General features: G+C 47.2%; 1 protein-coding gene across 1 annotated transcript in view; it reads left to right on the top strand.

Moving 5' to 3' along the window:
* The first annotated feature begins 5388 nt into the window (after positions 1-5388).
* Positions 5389-26477, top strand: part of CAMK1D (calcium/calmodulin dependent protein kinase ID) — a 421612-nt gene continuing 400523 nt past the window's right edge. The window contains exon 1 of the mRNA XM_021696802.2: positions 5389-5854. Coding sequence (XP_021552477.1) covers positions 5763-5854 — 92 coding nt within the window. The 5' untranslated portion in view covers positions 5389-5762. The remainder of the gene's footprint in view (positions 5855-26477) is intronic.

Raw genomic sequence — 26477 nt, 5'->3', positions numbered from 1 at the left:
TCTGAGGCCTGTTATTTGAGAGTACCATAGTTAGAGGCAGGGTTCTGGAGCCAGGCTGCGTGTGTTTTATTCATTCATGCTGGGTGATCTGGGGTGTGTTACTTAACCTTTCTTATCTTGGTCTGCTCCACTATGAAGTGGAAGAAGGATATTACCTACTTCATAGAATTGACATGAGCATTCACAAATAAATGCGGTAAAGCACTTAGAACAGGGCTGATGCATAATATGAATGCAGTAACTGTTAGCTATTATTAGGAAAATCTTACACGACAATTAATTTCCTTAGGGACTTTGTAAACACGTCTTCTATCATTGACCATGACTGTAGAAGTAACAGACTGATATTTTTTTTCTTCAATACACATGATTATTTTTTCTTTGAAAATCAAAGAAATATTTCTTTAGAGATAAGTTTTACTAGGGTACATCTTGATACTGATCATCCATATATTTTCTAGTATGTGATGTGCCTTTTGGTCTGTAGATTAGCCTTTCTTCATTTCTGAAAAGTTTTCTTGAATAACATCTTTAAATATTTTTTTGTTGCATTATTTCAGCTTCTTCAGAAGGGTTACCATTTATGGATCTATTGTACTTCCTTTGTGTTTCATATAATTTTCTAGCTAACCTCTGTTCCATTTTATTTTCCCACTATTCTTGATTTGTCCTCTAGATCACTTAAAACGTTTTCAGCAATTTTCCTTGTGCCATTTCCATGTCCAAGATAATCTTTGTGTCTATGGTGGTTTTACTTTGTTTCCTGCTTCCTTCCTGAGCTCTCCAGCTTATTTTAATCCCTCCTGTTGTCTTGCCCTGTCTTTCCTGAGCAAACGCATCTTTGTTTGTTTTATAGTTTTTTTTTTTTATTGTGATGTGTTTGAACACAAACTTTACTTTTTCTGTAGCAATTTTTTTTCTTTGTGTTGAATCTTCACTGCTACCGTTTTTCCTATTACCCTTCCACCGCCCAATTTTTTTGTTTTGGCTTTAATTAGAGGAATTTTGTAAAGATTTTGTGCTGGTTCCACCTTGACTTTTCATCACATGAACTACATGAGTTCCTCCATGAATGGCCATTAATATGTAAGAGGTTCAGGTTAAGGAGTGGGCCTTAGATATTTTCCAGGCTAGCTAGAATTTTCCTTGGATCATGCTCAGTTTCTTTATGACCCAGGTTTGTGACTGAAGGTTCTTTTAATCTTTGCCTTCTCCAGTAGAGATCTGAAATGACAATATTGAGTCCCTTTTCTTGACTGTGCCTCCCTGACAAGCTGCTTCTCGCAGAGGTGGCCCTTCTTTGTGATTCCTCATTCAGCTATGCTTTTCCTAGATATTATTGTCCTGTAAACTGGCAACAACTTATGCTAATCATCAGTATATAGAACATATGCTCTAGTAACTCTTTTACCTATTTTTAAGAACTAAGTACACAATTTAAGATGCTAAAACTTTTGCAGTATTTATGAGAAGAGGCTCTAACATCAAAGTGTTGTCAAACAGTACTTTTGATGGAGAGGATAGCACCCAACTTTTAAGAAGGAAATGTTTTTCCCTGCAATATTTCTTGTTGAGATTTAAGTTTTTCATGGAGAATGTATCTATATGAGGTCACCTAATAAAATATTTTTGATCAATACAATTTTGGACCAAAGAATTCTTAAGTTTTCAAAGATTAATGATATCCTTTTTTTTTAAATTTAATTTATTTATCATAAAGAGCACAAGCAGGGGGAGTGGCAGGCAGAGGGAGAAGCAGGCTCCCCGTGGAGCAAGGAGCCAGATGCGGGACTCGATTCTAGGACCCTGAGATCATGACCTGAGCTGAAGGCAGATGCTTAACCGACTGAGCCACCCAGGCATCTCAGGTTTTTTTGTCAAATAAAAAAAAAATCATTGATTTACAAGTCTTAAAAATTACCAAATTTATGTACCATTCTCCCTTCTACAACCTGCATTTTACAGGTCCAGGGAGGTCAAGTGTTTTTACAGATTTTGTGAGCTGGGCCTTAAGTCTAGTTTCCTGGATTTCCAGTTCTTTCCACCGCCCCAGTTTGCCTTGCCAGCTTATCACTTTAGGTATGAAAGACTGAATAGGGATAATTTAGAAAATTTCAGATTTAATCTATGAATCTGCTCTAGATAGTATTTATCTCCCTTACACCATCTGCCCAGTTCTGAACCTGGGCCACACAAGCCTGATCTACTGGCAAGAGGGTTGGTGGGAGAGAAGGTTGATGGGCATAATATTAGTAACTACTTAATGATACGTTATTAAAAGTAACTCTGGGTGGCTCAGTTGGTTAGGCATCTGGCTTCAGCTCAGATCATGATCTCCAGGTGCAGGGATCAAGCCCCATGTTGGGCTTCCTGCTCAGTGGGGGTTTACTTCTCCCTTTCCCTCTCCCCCTGCCCCTCCTCCACCATTCATGCTTTCTCTCTCAAATAAAGAAATAAAATCTTTAAAAAAAATACCTTTTCTTTGGGCTCTTTAAGCAAAATTGTAAGAGCTTTAAGAAAATATAAAGATGTGTGACCTAACTTTAGTAATTCAGAATATGTGACAGAGCTTTCTAGAGTGGAATTGTTGGGGGACAGATAGCCTTTGATCAATAGATAATAAATGATTGACAGTGGAGGTGGGGTAGAATCATGAGACTGGCTGCCATCACCTGTCTCTCTAGAAAAACATGGCAGGCTGGAGGAAATGGTCAGTTACTGGAAAACAGTCCAAGTGAGGGCCCTCCAGTGAACAGAATTAGGCAGTGTACAGTCTAATGCATAACCATTCTTAGGAAATGGTGGATTTTGTTTTCCACTGCAATCTCCAGGATCAAGATCTTTTATTTTACATGGAGTCCAGTAAGGGAGGAATGACCATAGTAAAGCCACACAATTTGTCTGTGACATTTCTGCCTCCTTGGGGATCCATTCTTTTGGGTCTGACCTCCTTAGCTCTGCATTAAATGTTTGTATCTTTTCTTTGGGACCTAGTCCAGCTGAGCATAGCCTGATAATGCTGAATGAACATCATTACAAAGTTTAGAAGAGAAAGAAGTTTCTCTATAGCCTTTACATCAGTACAACAAATACCAAAAAGTTGTCTTGATTGTATTTCATTTCTTTATCCATCTTATGCCCATTCATCTGTCAGTCACTATGTGTGAGTTACCATGCTAGGTGCTGAGCATACAGTGGTGCAAGAGGCAATGTGTTCCTTGACCTCACGGATGTTACAGGATGGTAGGTAAAGTCACAGCCATTGAGCCAGGTGCCACCCTCCCCTGCTTCTCTTTCACTTTTGTTCCTCCTGGACAACTGCCTCTCTTTGATAGGGAGAAAGAGAGAGAGCATCAGCATTTCCTTAGTTCTGGGGACAAAAGCTGAGACTGAGAAGTGTTTTCAGGAGCTCTGGAGGCTGATCCTTAGGCTAGGAGCAAGGGTGAAACAGAGAGGAAAGAACTGAGTAAGAAGGAGGAAAATGCGAGGAAGGGAAGGAGGGAAGAGAAGACGCTCATAGGAGGGCATGGGAAGGTGTCCACTAGCATCTTAGTTATTCCCGGTTCTAACTCTTCATATTACTGAACCTTTGACAGAAGGAAAAGATATTCTAGTTCCTCAAATCCAGTTCTGGTTGAAAGGGGTGCTATTGGCCTTGCACTTCGGTGATGTGCCCCTATTTCTTGTGTCCTCAGTTATCTGTCCTGGAAGTTCCGCTTATCCATTGTAACAGCCAAGTAATACTGAATTTCCTCTGGCCAGCCTGGAGAGCCTTAAGCTAACAGCCCCTGAAAGACAGGAAACCAGCATGGAGGTGTGGAGGGATGGGCAGGTCAGGGTATCTTCTGATCTCCTTGGGGTCAGAGAAGGGGTGGAGGGCTGTCAGTGTCCAGACGGTTTCCGGGAGAGCACTGGGCCTGCATCCACCCTGTCAGGCCCAGGAAGAAGATGCTGGATGAAGTTTCCTTTTCAGGGAGTAGATTCCCCCCCCCCCCTTACAGTGAAATTGGAACAGTCCTGGGAAAATGGGGCAGGTGTCAAGCAACAATCAAGAGACAAGGCTGTTTACTCAACTCAGCAGAGGGGCCAGGGGCCCTACGGGAGCGTGAGCGATAATCTGGATACAAAGAAAACTACTATTTTCTGAATCAAGAGTAGTCCTTTCAGGTTGGGGACGGGGATCTGCACGTGGGTCCCCCTCTGACAGGTGGACGTGGGAGAAGGGTGGGCAGTCAAAGAGCATCTCTGAGATGGGAGGCTAGGGGGAACTCCGAGTTCTTTTCTCCAGCCAGTAGGAAAGGATATTTCCAGGTACAAGCTCCGCCTCCGAGTACCCTACTAAGCCCACTGCAGGCAGGGCTAAGGAGGGGGAAGCCCTCCTTTTGAGGAGGGTGTGGGGCAGATGTTCACTTTTCACTAAGTCTCTGGGTTTCAGCAGGAGGAGAGGGGGAGAACCAGGGGGTGCCGAACTGCAGCGAAGGCCGGCCAGGCCCGCCCAGGCCCGCTGGCAGTTCCAGTCCGGGGACCGAGGCAGCCCAAGAGGGGTACGAAGCCCGCGCCGGGAGGTCCCCAAATCCACCCGCAGCCCGGGCGCCTAGTAACTCCGGGAGTCCAGCTCCCAAAGGGAAAACGAGGCAGCGCCTGGCACGTCCTGCGCGTCCCCGGTCCCGAGGCTTCCAGGCTTTCTCCTCGCCACGAGGCCCCCTCTCCCTCGGCCAGAATTTGACGCGAGCGCCGATTTTGGTGCAATGCGAATTAGCTCTAGTCGCCGAGTCGGGAGGGACCGACAGGCTCCGGGAGCGCCAGAAGCGGGCCCGCACGGCGGGGCCCGAGTCAACGCCCACCTCCGCCTGCATCCCCACCGCCTCCTCCCGTCGCCATAACAACCGGCCCCCGCCCGCCTGCTCCGCGCCGCCCCGGGACGCACCGGCCACTGGCCCGGGCGCTCGGGGAAAGCGCCCCCACCCTCGGCTCCTCGGCTCCCGGCAGCCTCGCACTCCCGCCCCCACCCCGCTGCTGCCAAGCACAACGCAGAGGCGCCCCCTCCTGCCGCCAAGGAGGAAAGCCCTCGCGCCCCCGGGACTTGACTGGAGAATTACTAAAGCACCTCAAGGGCTGGGGTCCTCCCGCGCGCGCCCCGGCGCCCTGCACCTGCCGGGGTGCCCCGCACCTGCCCTCTCCGGGGCTCCAGGGCGCGCGCCGCGGCCAGCCGACGGCGGTGCCCCGCGCCCGGTGCACGGCGCTCCCGGGGAGCAGGACATCCCCGAAGGCGGCAACGCGCCGGAGGCGGAGAGGCGGGAGGCGGGAGGCGGCCGGGGCGCGCGGGGAGGGCGGGGAGTCCGCGGGAGGAGGAGGAGGGGGAGGAGGGGGAGGGAGCAAGGCGGGCGGCAGGGAGGGAGGAGAAGGGAGGCAAGAAAGTAGCAGAAAGTGAGGCTGGCAGCCGGCGGCAAAGGAGCGGGGCGAGCGGCGGCGGCAGGAAGTCTGTGCCCGAGACGAGCAGAAATAAGAGCCAAGGAGGGACCGTGGCGGCGGCGAGAGTGAAAGAGGAAACTGCAGAAGAGGAAGCTCTGCCGCAGCACAAAGTCTCCTCCAGCTCCCGCGCCGAGCATCCCCGCGCGCCGGCCCCAGCCCTCCCGGACAGGCTCGCCGCCGCCGCCTGCGCCCCTGTCGCCGGGCGCCCCCTCCTCAGCGCGCCCAACCCGGCCCCACGCGCCCCGGCCGCGCAGCCTCGCCGCCCTCGGCACACGCCGCCCTCGTCTGCCATGGCCCGGGAGAACGGCGAGAGCAGCTCCTCCTGGAAAAAGCAAGCTGAAGACATCAAGAAAATCTTCGAGTTCAAGGAGACTCTCGGAACGTAAGTGGGGCTCCGGGAGAGAAGGGTGGAGGTACCTACCGGCGGCCGCGGGTGCACAGGCGGCGCCTGCTGCCACCACCGGCCACCGCAGCAGGAACCGGCTGGTCGCCGCGTCCTCATTGTCCGGTTTTCGGCTCTGCGGAGCCCCCCGCGTGTCCATCGCGTGGGTCTGCGTCCCTCGGGCGCGGGTGGACACCGCTCCCGGGCGGGGGCGAGAGGACCTCTGAGCTTTTGGGAGGACAGCCCCCGGCAGGCGACTTTCCACTTCCCCTGACACCGCCGCCCTCCTCGACTTCTTTCTCCCCACGCGTGACTGTGGGCTGAGCATGGTGGATATGAGTGTTTCCTGGCTGTGTACGTTTACTCACCGTGTGTGTGGGCGCACCGTGTAGATGAGAGATAGGGTCTCGAGAAAATGGGGCTTCGGTCATTCCCATTTCTGTCCTTCCACCATGTATTCTTAGAGAATCGACATCTGCACGTACTAGGTGTAGGCAAGACTTTGGAAGCCACGCGATCATGGAAGGGAAGAATTTCGCAGTGTGCAGGGTCACGTGTGGGTAGAGCCTTACCTGAGTGCATGTCCATTTCACATAGGCTCAGCCACACACGCTGGGGTGTATGTCTCCAGGGAGGGTCTGTGAGTGTCTCCCTAACAGGGGACTTCTCTCCCGGGCTGCCTTTAGTCCAGTGTTGGACTGCGTGGACAGGAAGCTGAAATACTCAGAAGTCGATGGCATCAGTGCCCCCAAGCATATGCTGCTCAGTTCAGTGGGTGCTCTCTTTCTGCCCATGAGTTGGTTTTTGTTTGTTTTGAAGCGCCCCAGAATAGGTAGGGAGGCTGATAGTGAAAGAGAATCAGGCATTGCTGGTGAGTCTGAAGTTCAAGTTATTTTCTTCCCTCATGTGATCAGTATCTGTTGGTGATTAGTATCTGTCAGTATATATATTCTCTCACACGCACACATGTGCTATATGAACTGAACATTTAGCAGGGGTTCATGGAGGTGTTGATTAGGCTGGGAAGAGAAAGAGGAGGTATTTCGTGAGCTAAATCACTGTGTTCTTCTTCTCCCCTTCCTTCCCTTTCCCTCCTTTCCTTGTTTTTGTGTGTTGGCTTGCTTTTCCAGAACCACATTTTCCAACCCAGATTGTCTGCTGCCCCCTACTCAGGGTCCCCTGTGGCTGTTCAGTCATTTCCCTCACCCCCACCCCCACATCTGCAGTGGGTCCCCCAGAGTGAAGTTGTGAAGGCAGCATTCCCAGCCATGCTTCCGATTCCCAGGAAAGCTCACTGGCAAGGCTGAGAGTAGGGTCTCCCAGCTGTTGTGCTGTACTTTAGGGAGGGCACCTGTGGGTAGAGACTATCTTTGTTGGGATGAAAATAGAAGGGACTTTGCCCTTTTTAATAAAGAGGGGTTTGGGACTGCCTCTCTCAGCATGGCCAGTTAAGGGGTGAGTTTTGGTCAAAACTTTTGAAAATTACTATTGAGGTTTATTCGGATAATGGGGTTTTGATGCTGGGATGCTCAAGTTATGGAGAAGCAAGAAGCATGCCCTTGCTTGTCATCCTGAGACCGGTTATGTGGCTGCAGAGGAGGGGATGGGAGAGAGCGGAGTCTCGGTATGTGGGAATGCCTTCCTTTGCATGGCGCATCCCCACCTGAGCCCCTCTCTCTGCTCCCCCTGCCTGCAGCTTCCAGGTGGACAGAGGCCGTCTCCCCCTAACTGACTCCTGCTTTTCAGGAGAGCCCTGCAGCCTCACCTCTGCAGCAGCCAGGCCGCGGAAGCTCAGTGAGCTGTGGCTTTATTAAGTGGCTCCTGCTGAAGCAGGCGCTGTTTGGGGGTGACTGCAGGCGGTTTTCCCTCTGGGAAGGATGGGGATTTGCCTTCTGGTACCACAGAGGCCAGGGGAGCTGTTGCAGAACAATCTCTTAGACTCTGGTGAGGTGCCCCGTGAACTTGGGCATGGGTCTCTGTTGGGGTCCCAAAGCTTTGCCTTCTGCCTTGGAAATAATTCTTTGAAAAGAAGCTTTCCACTGAGGCCCTGTGGCGCTGGCATGGGTTCTAAAAGAGTCTAACACAAATAATTAAATGATCAAAATGTTTTTACTCAATGACGTAATAATAATAGTCATTATAGGTGACTTTCTTAAATGAATACCAAGTATCAGGCATTATTCTAAGTGCCTTACATGTATTTCACTCTCATAATAAGCTTAGAAAGTGAGTTTTGCTATTATCCCCAATTGGCAGATTGGGGAAAAATGAGGTGACAGAGAAATTAAGTGACTCGCCAAACATGAGCTAGTTATTAAGTGTTGGAGCTGATACTTGAATCTAGGCAGAACAACTCATCATGATCCATATGGGGTTGACCTATGTTGTGGGTTATGTAACAGCAAATGTTTTCTAATAATTTGATTTAACTTGAGTATTTGGAAAGCTAATTTTAATATTAATGCAAAGAAAACATCATTCTGGGGTAACCTGTTATCTAAATATGGCAACATTTCAAAGCTTTTAGATTATCAGCATTATTTTGTCTGCTTGGACTTTGTAGCAGTGGTCTGAAGTTCAGCATGCCTGTTTCACCCGGGGCCAGCTCCAGTGACCTTGACCTGAGTCCGAATAGGGAGGTCGCTTCCCGTCCTGTCTGTGCAGATGCGGAGTCTGGACCCCTCTCCTGTTTGTAATGAAACCTAGCATAAGTCAAAGGCATCACTAATCAAGATTGGGATTCATTTCCAAGATACTCTGCAGTTCCAAGTCCTTTTGTTTGTCACACCTTCCCCATATGCCTTCAGGATCCTGAGGCAGGAAAGCCCTGCCAGGAGCCAGACTGTCATCTCTCAGTGTTAAAATGCTTTTAAAATGAAGCACTGTAGGGCTGCCAGGGTGGCTCAGTTGTTAAGTGTCTGCCTTTGGCTCAGGTCATGATCTCAGGGTCCTGGGATCCAGCCCCTCATCAGGCTACCTGCTCGGTGGGGAGTCTGCTTCTCCCTCTCCCACTCCCCCTGCTTGTGTTCCCTCTCTCGCTGTGTCTCTCTCTGTCAAATAAATAAATAAATAAAATCTAAAATAAAATAAAATAAAATAAAATAAAATAAAGCATCGTAAAGGCCTGAGGAGCACACTTAGCCAAACTTTGTCATCCGATATCTGGTTGCCTGATTCACGTACCTTTCCCTGCGGAGCTAGAACACTTACTGTTGAAGCCAAAGGGTCGAGTCATTTAGTTTGTGTGGTCAGAGGAGACTTGCTGGAGGGTGGGGGCCAAATGGGAGTGAAGGTGGGCCCAGGAGGGTGGGAAGGAGATGAAGGAAGCCAGGGACAGCCTAGGCAAAAGGATCTGTCTTTGGGGTTTGGGCCTGGGTTAACTGATGTGCCTCTCAGTCAGGCCTCAGGAAGAACCTCCCAACCAGTGGGCTGCATGTAACTTCCTCTGAACGGGAATTGCAGAACCTGACCATAGCTCTGAGTAAGGTGAAAGACCTAATTACTGTTTAGTAATCCACGACGTGTTTTCAGATCCTTGGCACACTGTGTGAGCAAATAAATGTGTAACAGCAAATTAGGGGTAGTGAACATTTCTGTCAGTGTATTTACCAAGGCTCTTCAGACCACCTCTATTGGAGATACCTTTCAACAACTTCTGAAATTTAAAAAAAATTGCCATTTGGAGAAGAATACGGATGGGAAGAGAGCTTTGGTGTGGTGTCCAGGAAGTACCCCAGACTCATGGAAATCACTTCTGTAATTTCCACACCATGAAAGGCATCTGAACAGAGAAGGCCTCAGTACTTGGCATGACACAGAATGATTGTCCCAATATACCTCCTTTCCTCTGGAGTATAGGAAATGGCATGTCCTAGAAAATAGATCTTCATCTCTGCAGGGTGTGAATGCATGGTTTTCTTATAGACTGAGCATTTTACGGTGAAGTAATTGCTGTCGGTAGGGGGCTGGACTGGGCATCGTGGAGGGTTTGAGCCTGGCTCCCAGGTCTGGCTCAGCCACTAATGGGTTGTGTGGCCTGTGGGCTGCTTGGTCATTTGTCCACACCACTCTCTCCCTGTCTCAGCTTCCTCCTCTCTAAAATCAGGGGTGGGGGGGTCAGGGAAGACAAGATGGTTTTCAAGTGCTCTTAGAACCCTGAGAATTTATGGCTCACCTGTACAAGGAAGCTACTCGCTGGGGCTCTTTTTTTTTTTTTTTTTAAAGATTTTATTTATTTATTCATGAGAGACACAGAGAGAGAGGCAGAGGGAGAAGCAGGCTCCCAAGGAGCAGAGAGCCCGATGCGGGACTCGATCCCAGGACCCCGGGATCACGACCTGAGCCGAAGGCAGACGCTCAACCATCTGAGCCACCCAGGCGCCCTCGCTGGGGCTCTTTACAAGCCTTCCATGTGTGGCTAGTGCAGCTCATTTTTGTTTGGAGCGACATTTTTAGGCCCATGCTAGTAGCAAAGTGAAACAGCTCGGGACAGGAAGTCTTATCCCACTTGATGTCAATAGCATAGTGCGTTCCCTTTTTCATTAAATGAGTGCCTGCTGGTGCTGCTTTAGGAAGAGTATAAATAGAAATATCCGTGGGGCAAGCACGGTCTTTTCCCACTAGTATCATCCTTACACTCCTTATTCTGAAATTGCTCAGTAAATACACCTGTTGAGGACACGGATGATTGAGTTATCTGAAAGCCCCGGTGGAAAACACACTGTCTTTTTTTGGGATGTATGTTGGGGGTAGGAGGGGTAGAATGCAAAGCTGCTTCAGGTGGTTTGTATATTTGACTGGCTGGTTTAATAGTATTTATTCTGGGATTATTCAGAATTTTAGAGTCTGGGTGAAGCATTTGAAAGAATATCACCAAGAGGAACATAGGGGCAGAAGCCCCTAGATTTCTCCCTGAGGATATCCCAGGTGCGGTATTTGTTAGGAGTTTGTATTTCTCAGATCTCTTGTTTAGGGCGGCAGGATATAAATTCAGCCTCCCATACATTTAAAGATATCTACTGAGGGGCGCCTGGGTGGCTCAGTTGGTTAAGCGACTGCCTTCGGCTCAGGTCATGATCCTGGAGTCCCGGGATCGAGTCCCACATCGGGCTCCCCGCTCAGCAGGGGGTCTGCTTCTCCCTCTGACCCTCCTCCCTCTCATGCTCTGTCTCTCATTCTCTCTCTCTCAAATAAAAAAAAAAAGAAGATATCTACTGAGCATCTGCTGTATTCTAGGCACTGCGGGGCATAGCTACAAACAAACAACAAAAAAATGCCCTCTTGGAGCTTACCTTCTGGTAGGAGAACCAGGGAATGAAAAAGATAAGTAAGTAAAATGTAGAGTATGGTGCAATTACTCTAGTACACACATGAGGGAGGAAACCAAGCAGGGAAGGGGGATTTTGTGGAGTGGGGTGATGGCAACTTGAGGCCGGGTAGTCATGGATGACCTCACTGAGAAGCTAGTATTTGAATACCATCTAAAGGAGCCCTGGGACATCTGAAGGCAGAATGTTCCCATCAGAGGGGGCAGCAAGAGCTGAGGGCCTGGCGGGAAGCTTGTCTGGTGTTCCAAGAGGCCCGTGTGGCTGGGAGTGGGTGGTCAGGGGAGGGGGGTGGGAGCTAAGAGAGGCATGGGGGGGAGGAAGTGGGGGGGGGCAAGGCGGAGGGGAGATCGGATTCATGGAGGACCTTTATAGGCCTTCGTCAAAACTTTGTCTTTGCTCTGAGAGATGTGGGGGACATTGGAGGGTTTTGAGCAGAGGAGAACCTTGATCTGACTTAGGTGTTTCCATCATCACTGTACTTGCAGTGTTGATGATGGACTGGTGGGCTTAGGGACAGAAGTGGGGAGACCAGCTTGGAGGCCATTGCAATGATCCAGGTGACAGACAGGTGGTTTAGAAGGAGGAAGTAGCTATGGAGGTGATGAGAAGTGATTGGATCCTGGATATTTTTGGAAGGGACAACAGAAAGGAATTGCTGTGGTTGGGTGTGAGATTCTCCAAGGCTTTGGGGTTGCAAGAATGGTGCCATTGGATGGTTTTGGTCAGTTTATGCAAGGATTTTCTGAGTGCCTGCTCCGTCTGCAGAGCAGGGCTGTCCATGCTCTGGGAGGCTCTTGGAAACAGTTCAGAAGGTAAGCGCACATCCTTTGGGCTTCTGGGTCCCCCTTGTGAGGGACTCCTACATTTCAAATGAATTTCCTTCCCTCTGAGTTTATGTCTGGAGAGGGCTTTTGAAGTGCCTCCTCCTTGGGCACAGAGGGCAAGTGGTGATAGGCTGGGTATTTTAGCAACTGGAAGAACTGCTTAATTTTCTGTGAAAATGCTGGGTTTTACCTTAGAATTATCAATAGGAAGAGCTAGCTCACCTTGATAGGTGGGCCTATAACTCTCCCATATATATAACTCTCTCCTATAACCTATAACTCTCCCACTTTATTTGGTGATTTAAAGCCCAGGCATTCCTTGAAAAATAATAAGCATGAGCATCCTTGCTGCTCCTCTCTTTGACAGGATGTTCTATATTTGGGGAGGAAAAGCCAAACATTTTTCTTGATTGGGAAAAAGATAACAAACACTGGTGTTATTAATTAGTGCAGTGGGATTTGGGAAGTTGCTCTTTGGGTAGAGAGCTTGTTCCTGAAGGGGCTGATAAGGACTGTGTCTCAAGCAGAAATTTCTGGTTCAAACGTGGCCACCGAATGGACAATAATTAGACTTGGTAGATGGACATTCGTGTCCCCACAGGGGAGGATTTTAGGGGTTAATTTGTTGAGTTTTTTTTTTGGCTAGGTCTCCATAAATCCCCTTAATCTTTCCTTTCCCCAAATAAATCTCCTTAAATCCCCTTCAATCTCTCTTCTTCCCCTCCTCTCTCCTCTGGGACAGCTTAGGATCCCAGAGGGGGACTGTCACATTGCTGATCAACTTGCACCCACAGTGATAGACCTCCAACCTCACACCTCCAATCCTTACCAGATTTCCCAGGAATCATCAGGGAGTCTACAGCCTCCTGGGGAGCCATATTTTTAATTGAAGAAGGAACTGCTTCTGGGTGGCCAGCAGGAAGCCTGGTGTCCTAGTCAGTTGCCTTGAGTTTCTTTTCTGGCTCGAGATGGTCAATCCAATGCATATGTAGCTAAAACAGAAGGATATGTGAACCCTGGGAGAGATGCTATCCTAATCTTCTTTCTCAGTTCACGTTGGTTATGCCCCTTCAACTTTCTTTGGTGCAGGAAACCACCTTTTCCTTGGGCTAGCTTTCACTAGATCCTGCTTGATTTCTAAAAAAAATGTTTATTATGCAGTAAATGGATTATTTAGGTTCCAGTCAGACCAAGGCTAACCTCCAAATGGATGCCACAGGCCAAGTTCATTCAGTGGCACACCAAGTTCATTCCACGTCTCCAGGGCTCGGCTCTGTGTCTTGTGCTGTTTTTCCTAGTTATTTCAGAAGGATTCAGAAACAGAGGGATTCTTTCTTCTGGGTAACACCAAAGCTTAAGGATAAGCCTTGAAAATAGCATATTTGCTGAAGTCAGGTAGGAGAGGCATCAGGAGGCCATGACCCCTAACAGAAAGGTGACTCCAGCCCAACCATTCCAAGCTGTGTGCCTCTGGAGAGGTTCCTTAATCTCTCTGAGTTAAGATGGAGATGGAAGTTGTTGCCTTGTGAGATTCTTGTAAGGATTCAATGATGTATATGAGGTGCCTGGCACGTAATTGGGATTAAGTAAAGAGTAGCTGTCATCAACTCTAGTTGCTTTCCCTAGCTGTGGTTGAGCAGCACTGCCTATGGAAATTCAGGGCTAGGACCATGGGGAAGAACATGTCAGTATCTGTTGGAAATTGATTTTTGGAAGCTCTTGTTGCAAATAGGCAGAGTGGTGCATATTTGACCTTCCTCCTCCCCCGCCCAAATTGATTTAAGAATCCATCAACAAGTGTTCAGTCAGCCAGGGACGAACCATTGCTGGGTGTTTTGCCCAGCACCAGTGAGTAGCTTAGTATATAATCTCTGAGGTCACTAGGACATGAGTGCAAATTATGGTCCACTGCTTCTCAGCCATCTGGGTTTGGGCACATTATTTGGCCATTCTCAGCCTCATGTCCATAAAACAGGATAAGACGAACACATAATCTCAGGGCTGTAGGGAGGATTTAATGAGAGCCCATGAAAACCACTTAGTACAATGCGTGGTCCATGAATATGTTCTCGTTCCCTCTCATTAGCCCCTGTGGTGCTGGAACACTGCTCCTCAGAGGCCGTTTGCACAGATCCGGAGGGTCCATGGAGCCGTTCAACATTTGCTCCCCCCAGGAGGGTGATTAGTTCATAGAGTGCTAGCATTAACCAAGAGACTCCGCCCGAAACGTCCTCTGGGCCAGCTCGTGTGCTGGAGTGACCTAGTTTGCTGTATATCACAGACTCATTCCTTCCTCTGGTTATCTCATCAGCTTTGTCTCTGCACCTCTCCCTGCATCCTGAACTGGGGCTTTTGTTTTGTTTTGTTTTAGCCTGTCCCTGTCTGCATCAGCTTGTGCAACAGTTCTCTGAGCAGTTTCTGTCTTCCCAAACAGCTCACGGGTCTCCGAGCAGCTGTGGCCCTGCTTCGGCTTCAACCCGTGCTTTTCCTTTCCAAGAATGGCTACAGTGTGTCAGTTTTGTTTCTCATCGAAAAGAAGGTTCTGATTTGAGGGCTTAAGTAATTTATTTGCCATATGACAAAACATCGTGTTTTGTAGTTTAAAGCTGGTATGTCCTGAATTGATTTTAGCGGCCAGAGTATTTAAGAAATGGCAGCCTTCTGTCTGTACACCACATGGACACATGTAGCAGTTTATTTAAAAATATCTTTATGGGGGAATCGTTGGGGGGGGAGGTGGGATAAGATCTCAAAAGTTTCATTTCCCAGGGCTCAGGATATAGGCGTGACAGTTGGGGAGCGGATCCCTTGTCTTGACCTCTCCATTTTAGCCCTTTTAATGGTCAAAGTCTGGGGTGACAATTTATTGGGACCTCTGTCATGGAGTGAGCAGGGGGAGAAAAGGCTCTGACAGTTCTGCTTGACAGAGGACCTCCCTGTCTTTCATGACCACGACACACATCCGTGCAATTGCCCTTACACCCAATGGAATTTGGTGCTGTAACTGGAACCCGAAAGGTTTTCAGTACAGCCTCGGATGTCCCTGGTTTTCAGGTGACCCTCCTGCCTGCCTCCTCCCACAACTCTGTCCCCTCTAAACTGAGACCCACAGTATTGTGGGGGAAAAGACCCCCACACAAAAAACCAAAGCCCCCAAACCCAAAAGCCCCAAATCCTTTGTAGCGTTAGAAAACTTGTGGGTGGAGAGAAGAGAGTGGGTGCCGAGTGGGAGGTTTGGCAGAGTGATGGAGGTGGCAGGTGTCCCACAGGGCTGGTGCCCCTGGCCCCACGTGTCCTTCTGTCTCTGGGCTGCCACTTCTTTAGCCTTGATAGGAATGGCCGTTTGAAAATTGCCTTGAAACATCAGAAGATATGAACACCTTGAAATAGGTTGAGGGCCCAGCCATTTAGGATGTAAGCGATTTTGAAGGAGGTGCTTTTTCTCCAACACCTAACTGAAAAGAATTCGTGTTTGAATGTAAGGCAGGAGGGAGATAGGTAATTGTAGTCTTGGGACTTTGGGGGGACTGAGGAGGCTCAGATGGGTTGCAAACTGGGAAGAGGGGGGCTGAGTGAGGCCCCCTGTGGAGCCATGACAAAGCTGGGTGCTTGCTGGCCTGGGCTCCCCAAGGGGGGTGCCGTGGTGTGGCCTCTGTGTCTCCCCAATCCCTCCTCCCAGGACCAGGCCGGGACTGTTAGCACTGTAATCCAGCCATGGCAGTGACCCCAAAGTTTGTCTAGGCCGGAGTAGGGTCCTAGGTGATCCCGAAAAATTTCATTTGTTTAAGAAAAATATGCCTTGAATAACAACAATAAAAAGCTTGTAATGACCATTTGGAGCAGACCTTGCATAAAAGTCGGGGACAGTCTGTATCTGACAATATGTGCAGGAATGATACTACTTGTGGGTTCTTTCTGCCTGTATTAGCATGGTCAGCGAAGATGGAGTTTGTGGTCCTGGTAAGGATAAAAAAGGAACGTGGGCTTTTTGTGGCCCTTTTGGCTCCTTTCACAACTGGGATATAATAACAAGACTTCATATTTGTGTGTGTGTTTAATTTTGGTAAAAAATACATAACAGAAAAGTTAGCGTCAAACCATTTTTAAGTGTATGGGTCAGTGGTGTTGAAGACGCTCACAGTGCTGTGCACCCGTCACCATCGTCCATCTCTAGAACTTTCTCATCCCCCCAAACTGAAACTCTGTCCCCATTACACACTTACTCCCCAGTCCACCCTCTCCCTAAGTCCTTGACAATCACCATTCTACTGCCTGTCTCTATGAATTTGACTGCTGTAGGTGCCTCATCGAAGTGAAGTCATAAAATATTTGTCCTTTTGCGACTGGCTTATTTTACTTAGGATAACGTCCTTTAGGTTCATCCACAAAGAAGCATGTACCAGAACTTCCTTCTTTTTCTTTTTTTCCCCCTTGCCTTTTAAGGCAGAATACTATTCCACGGTGTGTCTATACCCCGTTGTGTTTATTCATTCATCTGTTGGTGCACACTTGGAGTTACTTCCACCTTTTGGCTGTCATGAATAATGCTTCATGGACTGGAGGTACATGTGTGTCTTCAAGTCCTGACTTTCAGTTCTCTTGGGTGTGTACCCAGAAGTAACACTGCTGGATCATATGGTAATTCTCTGCTGAAATTTTGGAAGTGCCGCCATATTGTTTTTCACAGCCATGTGGTGTTTCGCTGTTTGCAAAATGTTTTTTTACCTGCATGATTCGGGTATGGCCCTCACTTTACAGATAAGGAAATGGAGGTTCAGAGAGGTCAAATGACTCATGGGAAAACGCTGCTGAGTGGCAGGTGGGGATCTAAGGGTCTTCTGAGTCCCCAGCTCAGTGCTCTTTCTCCTGTGTCACACGGTTTACAAGCTAGTTAGAGGGGTTGATGGGGATAGAGAATATTAAAGAATTAAGAAGAAATACCTCCACTTGTGTGGACGTATTATGGAATGTCAAGGAGATGGGCTCTGATTTGTAACAACTGCTGATTTCCATGGTATAAATACTCCCACATGGAATGGTTTCAAGCTGCCCATGGCCTAACGACCTACTGCAAAATTCTTGAATCAGGCTCTTACAAGCAGGTATGAGGTGACTCCAGCATACTTCGGAAGGAAGTAGAGGTCAGGAGATTGGAGTTGAGTCCTAGCTCTGTCACTTGAGAGCTGTGGAATTATGATCTTATCCTCTGTATGTCTTGATTACCTTGTTTGTTAAATGGGATAATTACACCTGAGTTACACCTGCTTACGTTACAGTTTTATGTCCTAAATGAGATAAGGCATGTGTAGTAAGGCCTTATATAAATAGAAGGTGTTATTATGTTATGAAAATTATAGCTTTAAAAATATTCCTTTCTCGTAAATGTAAGTATCACGTACACTCTTTGAAACCTAGCTATCATCTTTTGGGCAGTGTTCCCATAGAAGGTGGGCTGTGTGACAACCTTGACTCTGGAAGCGTCAACAAAAACTAGAGTTTCATAGTATAGTTTAACTGGCTCTATTGAGGTGTTTGTTGTTTTCATTCTTAGTGTTTAAGTGATAGGTACCTTAAAAAAAACTTTAAAAAAATCATAAAAGCAACGTGTCATCTTAGTAGAGAATTTAAAAAATCTAGAAGAGTGTAATAAGGAGGAGGGCAATAAGAATTGACTTGTTGTCTGGATGGGTCCTGGGTAGTCAGTCTCTCTGGAGGGTGGGGAGATCTCAGGAGAGGCCCCAGAGGTCAGCTGTTGGGGCTAGGGTCAGGCTGTGGTTATTTACTGATTGGCATGAAAATATTTCAATATTTTACCAACTTGGTTGATTGAACCCCTCTGCACAGGTTGGGTATCTGCTCTGGATATAGGGGTGGTGGTCTTTGTTGAGTGCTGTGGGTTTCTGACTACTTGCGTTAGGTTGGCGGGGGGGGTGGGTGAGGGCGTTGTTGGGGTTATTGTCATGGTCCCATCTCTACCCTCATCAGCACCTCTAAATGTGTACAGAGTCTGAAGTGGGACAGAACCTGGTGCCAACAGGAGACCCTGCTCAAGAGACATCTGGTTAGCTAGTTATACATGTGGGAAGAAAGAGGTAAAACTATATCCAAATGTGGCTGATTCTCCTTGGTTGGGGTAGGACAGGAGAATCTGGCTTAAGGCACTTCACTTATAAAATAAATACCGTTTGCTATAGACTGAATGTTTTTGTTCCTCCTCCCCCAAATTCGTATGTTGAAACCTAACCCCCAGTGTGGTGGTATTAGGAGGTGGAGCCTTTGGGAGGTGATTAGGTCATGGAGGTGAAGGCCTATGATGGAATTAGTACCCTGTTGTAAAAGAGACCCCAGGGAGCTCTGGGGCCCTTCCACCACGTGAGGACACAGCAGGAAGGTGGTCGTCTATGAACCAGGAAGTGAGCCCTCACCAGACACTGAATCTGCTGGCGGCCCTCTCTTGGACTTGCAATCTCCAGGACTGTGAGAAGTCAGTTTCTGTTGTGTATCAACCACCCAGCCCATGGCATTCTGTTACTGGAGCAGGGAGGGACTAAGACACTTGTATACACAGTCCTGCCTTCTACCAAACTGCTCACACCCAAAACCTTCAAGCCAGCCTCCCTTTAGAACATAGTATTCACAATCAACTCATTCTTGCAATCAGAAGCTAAAGTCTTTCTAACTCGCTTGGATACTGGCCAGGCCAGCTCTCTCATCAGTGGGCTGCCTGAGGTCCCACAGTTAGTCTGGACCACATCCAGATCTTGGATGTCATGTTATCCCTGATGAGGGTGACAGTGAACATTCAGAGGCACTGTCCCATCACCATCAACATAACAGCAGTTACCGGAGAAGAAACCATCCATGTTAGAGATCTCTTACTTCAGCTGTTATTGTTACGTTCCTCAGTAATTCACTTTGTAGGTGCAAAATGAGCTCCCGAGGATGCATTTGGCTCCAGAGAGAATTCAGAGCCATGAACAGTGAGTCTGTTGCCCCCTCTGTGTGTCCCCACCCCCTCCCCGGGCATGCTGTGGCTCCTAGACCATGGGTCCCCAAGTCGGTGAGAGGGAGCCACATTCGGAGACCTGAGAGCAGAGTGGGGGCTCCTATGGCCCCTGTAGGGTCTTGCTGCCAAAGACCTGCATTCGGAGCCCGTGTGGAGGCTTTCCCACACGTGGGCAGAGCAGGCCTCACACACACTACCAGTGCCTGGCTCAGATGGGATACCTACACGTTTCATCAGTGAATGAGTAGATAAGTGGAATAAAAGGAGCATGGGCTTTGATTAGATTAAGGAAGTTCAAGTCCTAATTGTGCCATTTGTGAGCGATGAGACCTTGAGCAAATTACATGCTCTTTCTGAGCTTCTTTCTGTTTTCTCCTATTTAAGTGGGGATAACAGTACCTACCTTTCCAGCTTATTGTAGGCTTTGGTTGTAAAAAAAAAAGGGGGGCGGTACAAAGCATGCTACGTATTTTAGGTGCTAAGTAAAGGGGCACTGACTTGAATTTTAAACAGAAAGATGTTACATGTGATTTAAACTCCATTGAAAAGTTCAGGAGTACCATTAGAGATTCATTCCTTTGGCTTAAAGCATTTTCTTTTTTTAAAATTTTTTATTGTTATGTTAATCACCATGCATTACATCATTAGTTTTTGATGTAATGTTCCATGATTCATTGTTTGTGCATAACACCCAGTGCTCCATGCAGAACGTGCCCTCCTCAGTACCCATCACCAGGCTGACCCGTCCTCTCACCCCCCTCCCCTCTAGAACCCTCAGTTTGTTTTTCAGAGTCCATTGTCTCTCATGGTTCGTCTCCCCCTCCTGATTTCCCCCCCCTTCATTCTTCCCCTCCTGCTATCTTCTTTTTTTTTCTTAACATATATTGCATTATTTGTTTCAAAGGTACAGATCTGTGATTCAACAGTCTTGCACAATTCACAGCGCTCACCATAGCACATACCCTCCCCAATGTCTATCACCCAGACACCCCATCCCTCCCACCCCACCCCCCACTCCAGCAACCCTCAGTTTGTTTCCTGAGATTAAGAATTCCTCATATCAGTGAGGTCATATGATACATGTCTTTCTCTGATTGACTTATTTCACTCAGCATAACACCTCCAGTTCCATCCACGTCATTGCAAATGGCAAGATCTCATTCCTTTCGATGGCTGCATAATATTCCATTGTATATATATACTACATCTTCTTTATCCATTCATCTGTCGATGGACATCTGGGCTCTTTCCACAGTTTGGCTATTGTGGACGTTGCTGCTATAAACATCGGAGTGCACGTACCCCTTCGGATACCTACATTTGTATCTTTGGGGTAAATACCCAGTAGTGCAATTGCTGGATCGTATGGTAGCTCTATTTTCAACTTTGTGAGGAACCTCCATACTGTCTTCCAGAGTGGCTGCACCAGCTTGCATTCCCACCAACAGTGTAGGAGGGTTCCCCTTTCTCCACATCCCCGCCAACATCTGTTGTTTCCTGACTTGTTAATTTTAGCCATTCTGACTGGTGTGAGGTGGTATCTCACTGAGGTTTTGATTTGGATTTCCCTGATGCTGAGCGATGTTGAGCACTTTTTCATGTGTCCGTTGGCCATTTGGATGTCTTCTTTGGAAAAATGTCTGTTCATGTCTTCTGCCCATTTCTTGATTGGATTCTTTGTTCTTTGGGTGTTGAATTTGATAAGTTCTTTGTAGATTTTGGATACTAGCCCTTTATCTGATATGTCATTTGCAAATATCTTCTCCCATTCTGTCGGTTGTCTTTTGGTTTTGTTGACTGTTTCTTTTGCTGTGCAAAAGCTTTTTATCTTGATGAAGTCCCAATAGTTCATTTTTGCTCTTGCTTCCCTTGCCTTTGGCAATGTTTCTAGGAAGAAGTTGCTGCAGCTGAGGTCGAAGAGGTTGCTGCTTGTGTTCTCCTTTAGGATTTTGATGGATTCCTGTCTCACATTGAGGTCTTTCAACCATTTGGAGTCTATTTTTGTGTGTGGTGTAAGGAAATGGTCCAGTTTCATTCTTCTGCATGTGGCTGTCCAATTAAAGCATTTTCTTAAGTATAAGAAATTAAACAATAACAGCCACTTCTAGGTCAGTGGGAAAGAGTTTATGTTTTGTTAGAATGAGTTTGGGGAAAGAGATAGGAAAATGATCTTGAAAACCACAGGGGCTGGACTAGAATTAAGGGCTGGTAGTCACATGGATGATGCGAGAGGGGAGATTGGAGACTGTGAAGTGAGCCAGACTCACAGCGTTCATTCAGCAAACCGTTTGTGAATATTGGCCACATGAGAAGTACTGTGACGGCCTGGTAGATATTCTATCTCTGTGGCCTGTGATGACCATACTCTGTGATCCTGACGGTCAGGTTGAGGCCCGGAGGAAGGACAGTGTGCTTTGATTCCTGGTAATAGATGGAGACCGGTCATAAGAGCTGGTCATGGGATTGTTTTTCTGGTAGAGCATCTCCCATGTCCCACTTCCCAGGTGGCTGTCATGTATTCATTTAACACACAGCTGCTGCTGTAGCCGAGGGGGCTTTGGTGGCAAACGCGAGATGTGGTCCCCCTGTGTCCCACAGGTATGCAGACACATTCCAGTCTCTGTGCCCCGCTCCTGTGGTGTCTCCTGCTTCCACCACCAGGGTTCTGCTGCAGGGTGGTCTCTTCTGTCCGGGGTCAAGTGTCCCTAGACATAAGCAGCCCACCTGGGGCTCCTCTTCTGTCTTCTTCAGTCTTAGATTCTTCCCAGTTGAGGGTCAGTTGTTCCAAGTCTTCCCTTTTGTGAGAGTTTTCTCCGACGGAACGAGAAGCTCTTTGAGAGCAGGGGCCATCTCCCACCCGCGGTGTCCCCCGAATCGCCCCCCAGTACCTTGCAGGCTGCACAACAGATGGAGGCTTTGTTTGGTTCAGTTTTAAAAATCCTGGAGTCGTGAAGTTGTCTCCGTAGCTGCTCAGGAAGCTTGCTTTTCTAAATGTTTTCCTTACTGATAAGCTCTTCAGAATGTTCCGTCCCTCTTTTCTTCCTCTGGATTTTGTCTCTCTAGATCATCACCGCTTTTCTGCTTGTGGATTACTTACTCAGTGGATTAGCTGGGGTGAACTTTTAATCTGTGGGGCTTTGCCTTGCTTCCTCCCTCAGCCTGCTGGTGGGCTCTTTCTGTTGGCTGCCATCAGGACTGCGCTCGGGGAAAGAAGACTAGTTGTCAGGGCCCCCAAACAGAGTCTTCCTCAGTAGGACGGCCCAAAATGAAATATAAACGATGTTTGAATCACATCCTTCTGTCAGTTGGGTACCACAGTTAGCTGTGTCCTGTGGTGTCCTTTTAAATACTATTTTCTGTTACTTTCCTTTTTGAGATATCCCACCTCAAGCATGGCTTGTTGTGGTCTTGAGATTACTCATGGAAGCAAGGCGTACTTGGCTTTTTCATCGTTTTCCTTGCAGATCGGGCCTTTAGTGGCTTTGTGATTTTTTTCTGCATGCCAGTGTGTCTGAAACCCGATGATGATCCCTTCATTTTTCTTTAGTAGATGTGATGGCCATAGAACTGCAGATGCGATGAAAATTTCTGGGCATGTGCAGTAGCATTTCCTGGTTTTTCCCTCAGAATTTATTGAGCCCTTTGTCTCAGTGTCCCAGATGTAGTCCCTCTAAGGTAAAAGTTTTCCTTGTTCTCGGTACCTTGGCAAAACCTGAGTGAAAAAAAATGTGCATTTTCTCTTTTGCCAACACCTACATTCTGTATGTATTAGATTTTTTGAGGAGATTGCCAAGACTGGAGTTAGTGTGAAGGCGTGGAGGTGGTTTGAAAAAGAATAATATCTGCTAGGCATGGGATACTTCACTAGACACTTGGCCAATTGGTGGGTCATTTAATTTGTCAATGACCCTGTGTATTAAGTACTGTTTGACAGTTGAGGAGAACTGACTGACCCCAGGTCCCATGATGTGTAAGTCGCAGGACAGGGATTGACCCTAGGTCTGTCTGAAGCAGCTCTGGAAGGCTGTGCCTGGCTCACAGCTGGGCTGACTGAGGTGGAACAGGCTTCTCCAGGGTGTGTCCTAGAAATCTGCCCCACTGACAGGAGACTTGTGTGCTGGTGTGTCATAACTGTGGTTCCTGGGTCTCTAGATCTTCAGCCTCCTTCACGGGTGCACTGGAGGCCTTGCCTTCGGTGCCGGAGCTGGGGAGTTGTATTATGCTCCGTGTGCAGGAGAGGGGCCTGGACTTGGGCTCTATGACCTGGCTTATGCTTCATCAGAAACCTCTGTGTTGAGAGAGGATGGGCCTCAGGACTCGTTTACAGGTTAAGGATCAATTTTGTTATTGGGTTGCTATTTCTGTACCAGCAACATGAAGAACATCATTTTTTAACACACCCAGAGAACCCTGAGATTTCAAATCAGACTGTTTGCAAAAGAAAAAACTGTGCAAAATACACATCATTTATAGCTTAGGTATCCGTTAGCAAAAGGTCATGCGCAATTCAGGCAGATATCCAGAAGTTCAGATCAAGTCAGGTTTGTTTGTTTGTTTATTTATTTATTTATTTTTTATTTGAGAGTGAGAGAACACAAGCAGGGGGAACAGCAGAGGGAGAGGGAGAAGGAGAAGCAGGCTCCCCGCCAAGCAGAGGGCCCGACCCTGGGATCATGACCTGAGCCGGCAGACGCTCAACTGACTGAGCCACCCAGGAGCCCCAAGTCTGGTTTATTTTCTGAAATGGCTAGTAAAACGTGCACAGGAATGTGATTTCTATCCTTACCCCTCCTGTTTGGGCTGGTGTTGAGCTGCTTACTTAGTGGCTTGTTGAACAAGTAGGGGACAGATATTGTTATATTGCTGACTCCCAGCTCAGTGTTCTTTTTATACTGAACTTTTTTTAATTGTTTTTGTTCTGACCACACTAAAATAATTATTTCCCTTTTTTTTTAAAGATTTATTTTATTTATTTGACAGAGAGAGAGGGAACACAAGCAGGGGGAGTAGGAGAGGGAGAAGCAGGGTTCCCGCGGAGCAGGAGCCTGATGCGGGGCTCGATCCCAGGACCCTGGGATCATGACCTGAGCCAAAGGCAGACGCTTAACGATGGAGCCACCCAGGCACCCCTATTTCCCTTTTCTTGTTACAAAGTACTGTAAGTGCTTTTCACAAGTTTTTTGGATCAGATTTACTTTTTCTCAGGGCTTGGCAATTAAACAAAATCATTATTAGCTGTGCAATAAAGGACTCATACTATGTGCCTTAAATGGTTTCTTTATATTTTCACTCATTAGAACATACCAGGAGACAGCCAATAGAAATATTAAAAGTTTTGAACACCTGCTCTATTAAGGAAGACGTGCCAGTGTGATGTGCAACATTACTCATTGTTTCTTTTCAGGATCTGTTTGGAAATCTGTTTCTCTAATGATTTATATGCAGGATGACCTTTTCCCACCGTTACAGGCAATGTCTTCATAAAGAAACACTTGAAGTTGTATTGAGTTCACATCTAGAGATAATCAGGAGCCAAGCTGTTTCACGTTCCAGTTTGAGGTTCTGACTTTGCCTGGGTTTCATTCTGGAGAAAGCATCTGACACATGCAGCTGAGCTCACAGGCCATGTCGTAGCCCATAGGCCTCATTCCTTTGGATTTCAGAGTGACCTCCCGGGTCCTGGACATCGATGCCCTCTGGAGTCAGCTTCACAGTGACACAGGGTCCCATGTTCCCCTAATGTGTTTCTCCCTCTGTATTGAAATTCTTGATATTTTTTGAACAAGGATTCCCTTCCTCCCCCCCTCTCCCCTTTTGCACTGAGCTCTGCAGGTTGCAGAGCTGGTCTGATCCCTTTTAATTAGAAAACTTTTCCCTCCAACCTTCCAGCCTGATGTCAAAGGGATTTTACTGATTGATTAAACTTTTCTTAGGGTTAGTGGTTAAAAAAGTTTTTGAACACTGAGGGTATTGGGTACTTGGGGAAGTCTTGTATTGTGATGTCCTGTGTGGTAATCCTACCCAGGCATGGTCATACATTTTTTGGTATATAAAAAAAATATTTGAGGCACTACTTTGCAAAAATTTGAGGTGTTCTGAGAATGCTGTGGCCTGCAGGCTTTCTCAGTTTTATAATGGATTAAAAATAAACAATTTTATTTACAGTTGTAAACTTAAACACAGAAAATCCTCGGTTCTGCATCTGTGACACTTCCAAGGCCTCTTGATCAAAGAGGGCTTCAGCAGGCAGGGAAGCCAACACACGGTCCAGTCCAGATTATTTTACTCACGCGCATCACCCAGAGCAAGGGAAGGCCTGATCCATTTTGCTCTGGACCTCAGCTCCCCACACTGTGACATCACCATGGGGGGTTTGGGCTTATGGTTGGGGCCTCTGGGAACATTCTTAATCTTTTGCATCACTAGAAGTCTGTCAGTGATTTTTTTTCAAACACCACGTGCTTCCCATACAGCCAATGACATTTAGAGCAGGTGATGAAGAACTGGCAGCCATTTGTACTGGGACCACTGAAGCAGGTCTGGAGCTGAATGTCTAAGTTTAAAATTTTCATCTGCAAATGGCCCCCCCGCCCCCAGTAAATACCGGCGACTCTAATACCATCTCCGTTAACAAAATCCCCACCCTGAATCATGAAATCCGTTATGACCCTGTGGAAGGTGCTTCCTTTGTATCCTGTTGGAACCCCACCTTTTGTATAACCCCGAAGAAGGAGACTTGGAATGATGATGACAGGTAATCATAGGCCTTTCCAGTTTACCACACACTTGAGCCAAGGGACTCTCCTGAATTCTCCAGTGCAGAACTGCCTAAAATTCTTGGCTATCTTAGGCACAACGTCGGCACAACGTCTAAGTAGGTCATGGTCTGTGGGTGGGGGTACAGTCCTCCCTAGGCCTGACTCCTGGCTCTCCTGCTCACCAGCCGTATATGTGTGGAATGCTGAGCCTCTGTCATTCATAGAATGGAGGTAACAATGGCACACATTGTCTAAGATTGCTAAGAGGTTTTGGTGAGATGAAGTGCAGAAGTTTGTGCTTTTTTTGTTGTTTTGTTTTTGCATAATGCCTGGTATATATCAAGTGCTCAATAAATGTTAGCTGAAATCACTTCATTTTGGGCCTATTTCTGCCACTCTGATTCATGGTCAAATATGACACCGTTAACTCCCAGTGTGATAGCTTTCAAAATTGTGTCATAAAGCAAATGGATCAGCATAGATCTTTTAGGAGAACTTTAAAAAAAGGGGAAAAAAAAGGATGTTTTGAGATGTTGTCCTTGCATATGAAGGGCAGGGATTGCTAAGTTTCCTGGTAATTGATATGTCAACGTGTAGCCAGAAATAATATTGGGAGGGTCAAACTGAAAAGAGGTAAGAATGCAGTTCATCACAGGTGCATACACACACACACACACACACACACACACACACACACACACACACACA

Source organism: Neomonachus schauinslandi, chromosome 5 (genome assembly GCF_002201575.2).
Source record: "Neomonachus schauinslandi chromosome 5, ASM220157v2, whole genome shotgun sequence".
NCBI classification, from domain to species: Eukaryota; Metazoa; Chordata; class Mammalia; order Carnivora; family Phocidae; genus Neomonachus; species Neomonachus schauinslandi.
This window is presented reverse-complemented; position numbering and strand designations above follow the sequence as displayed.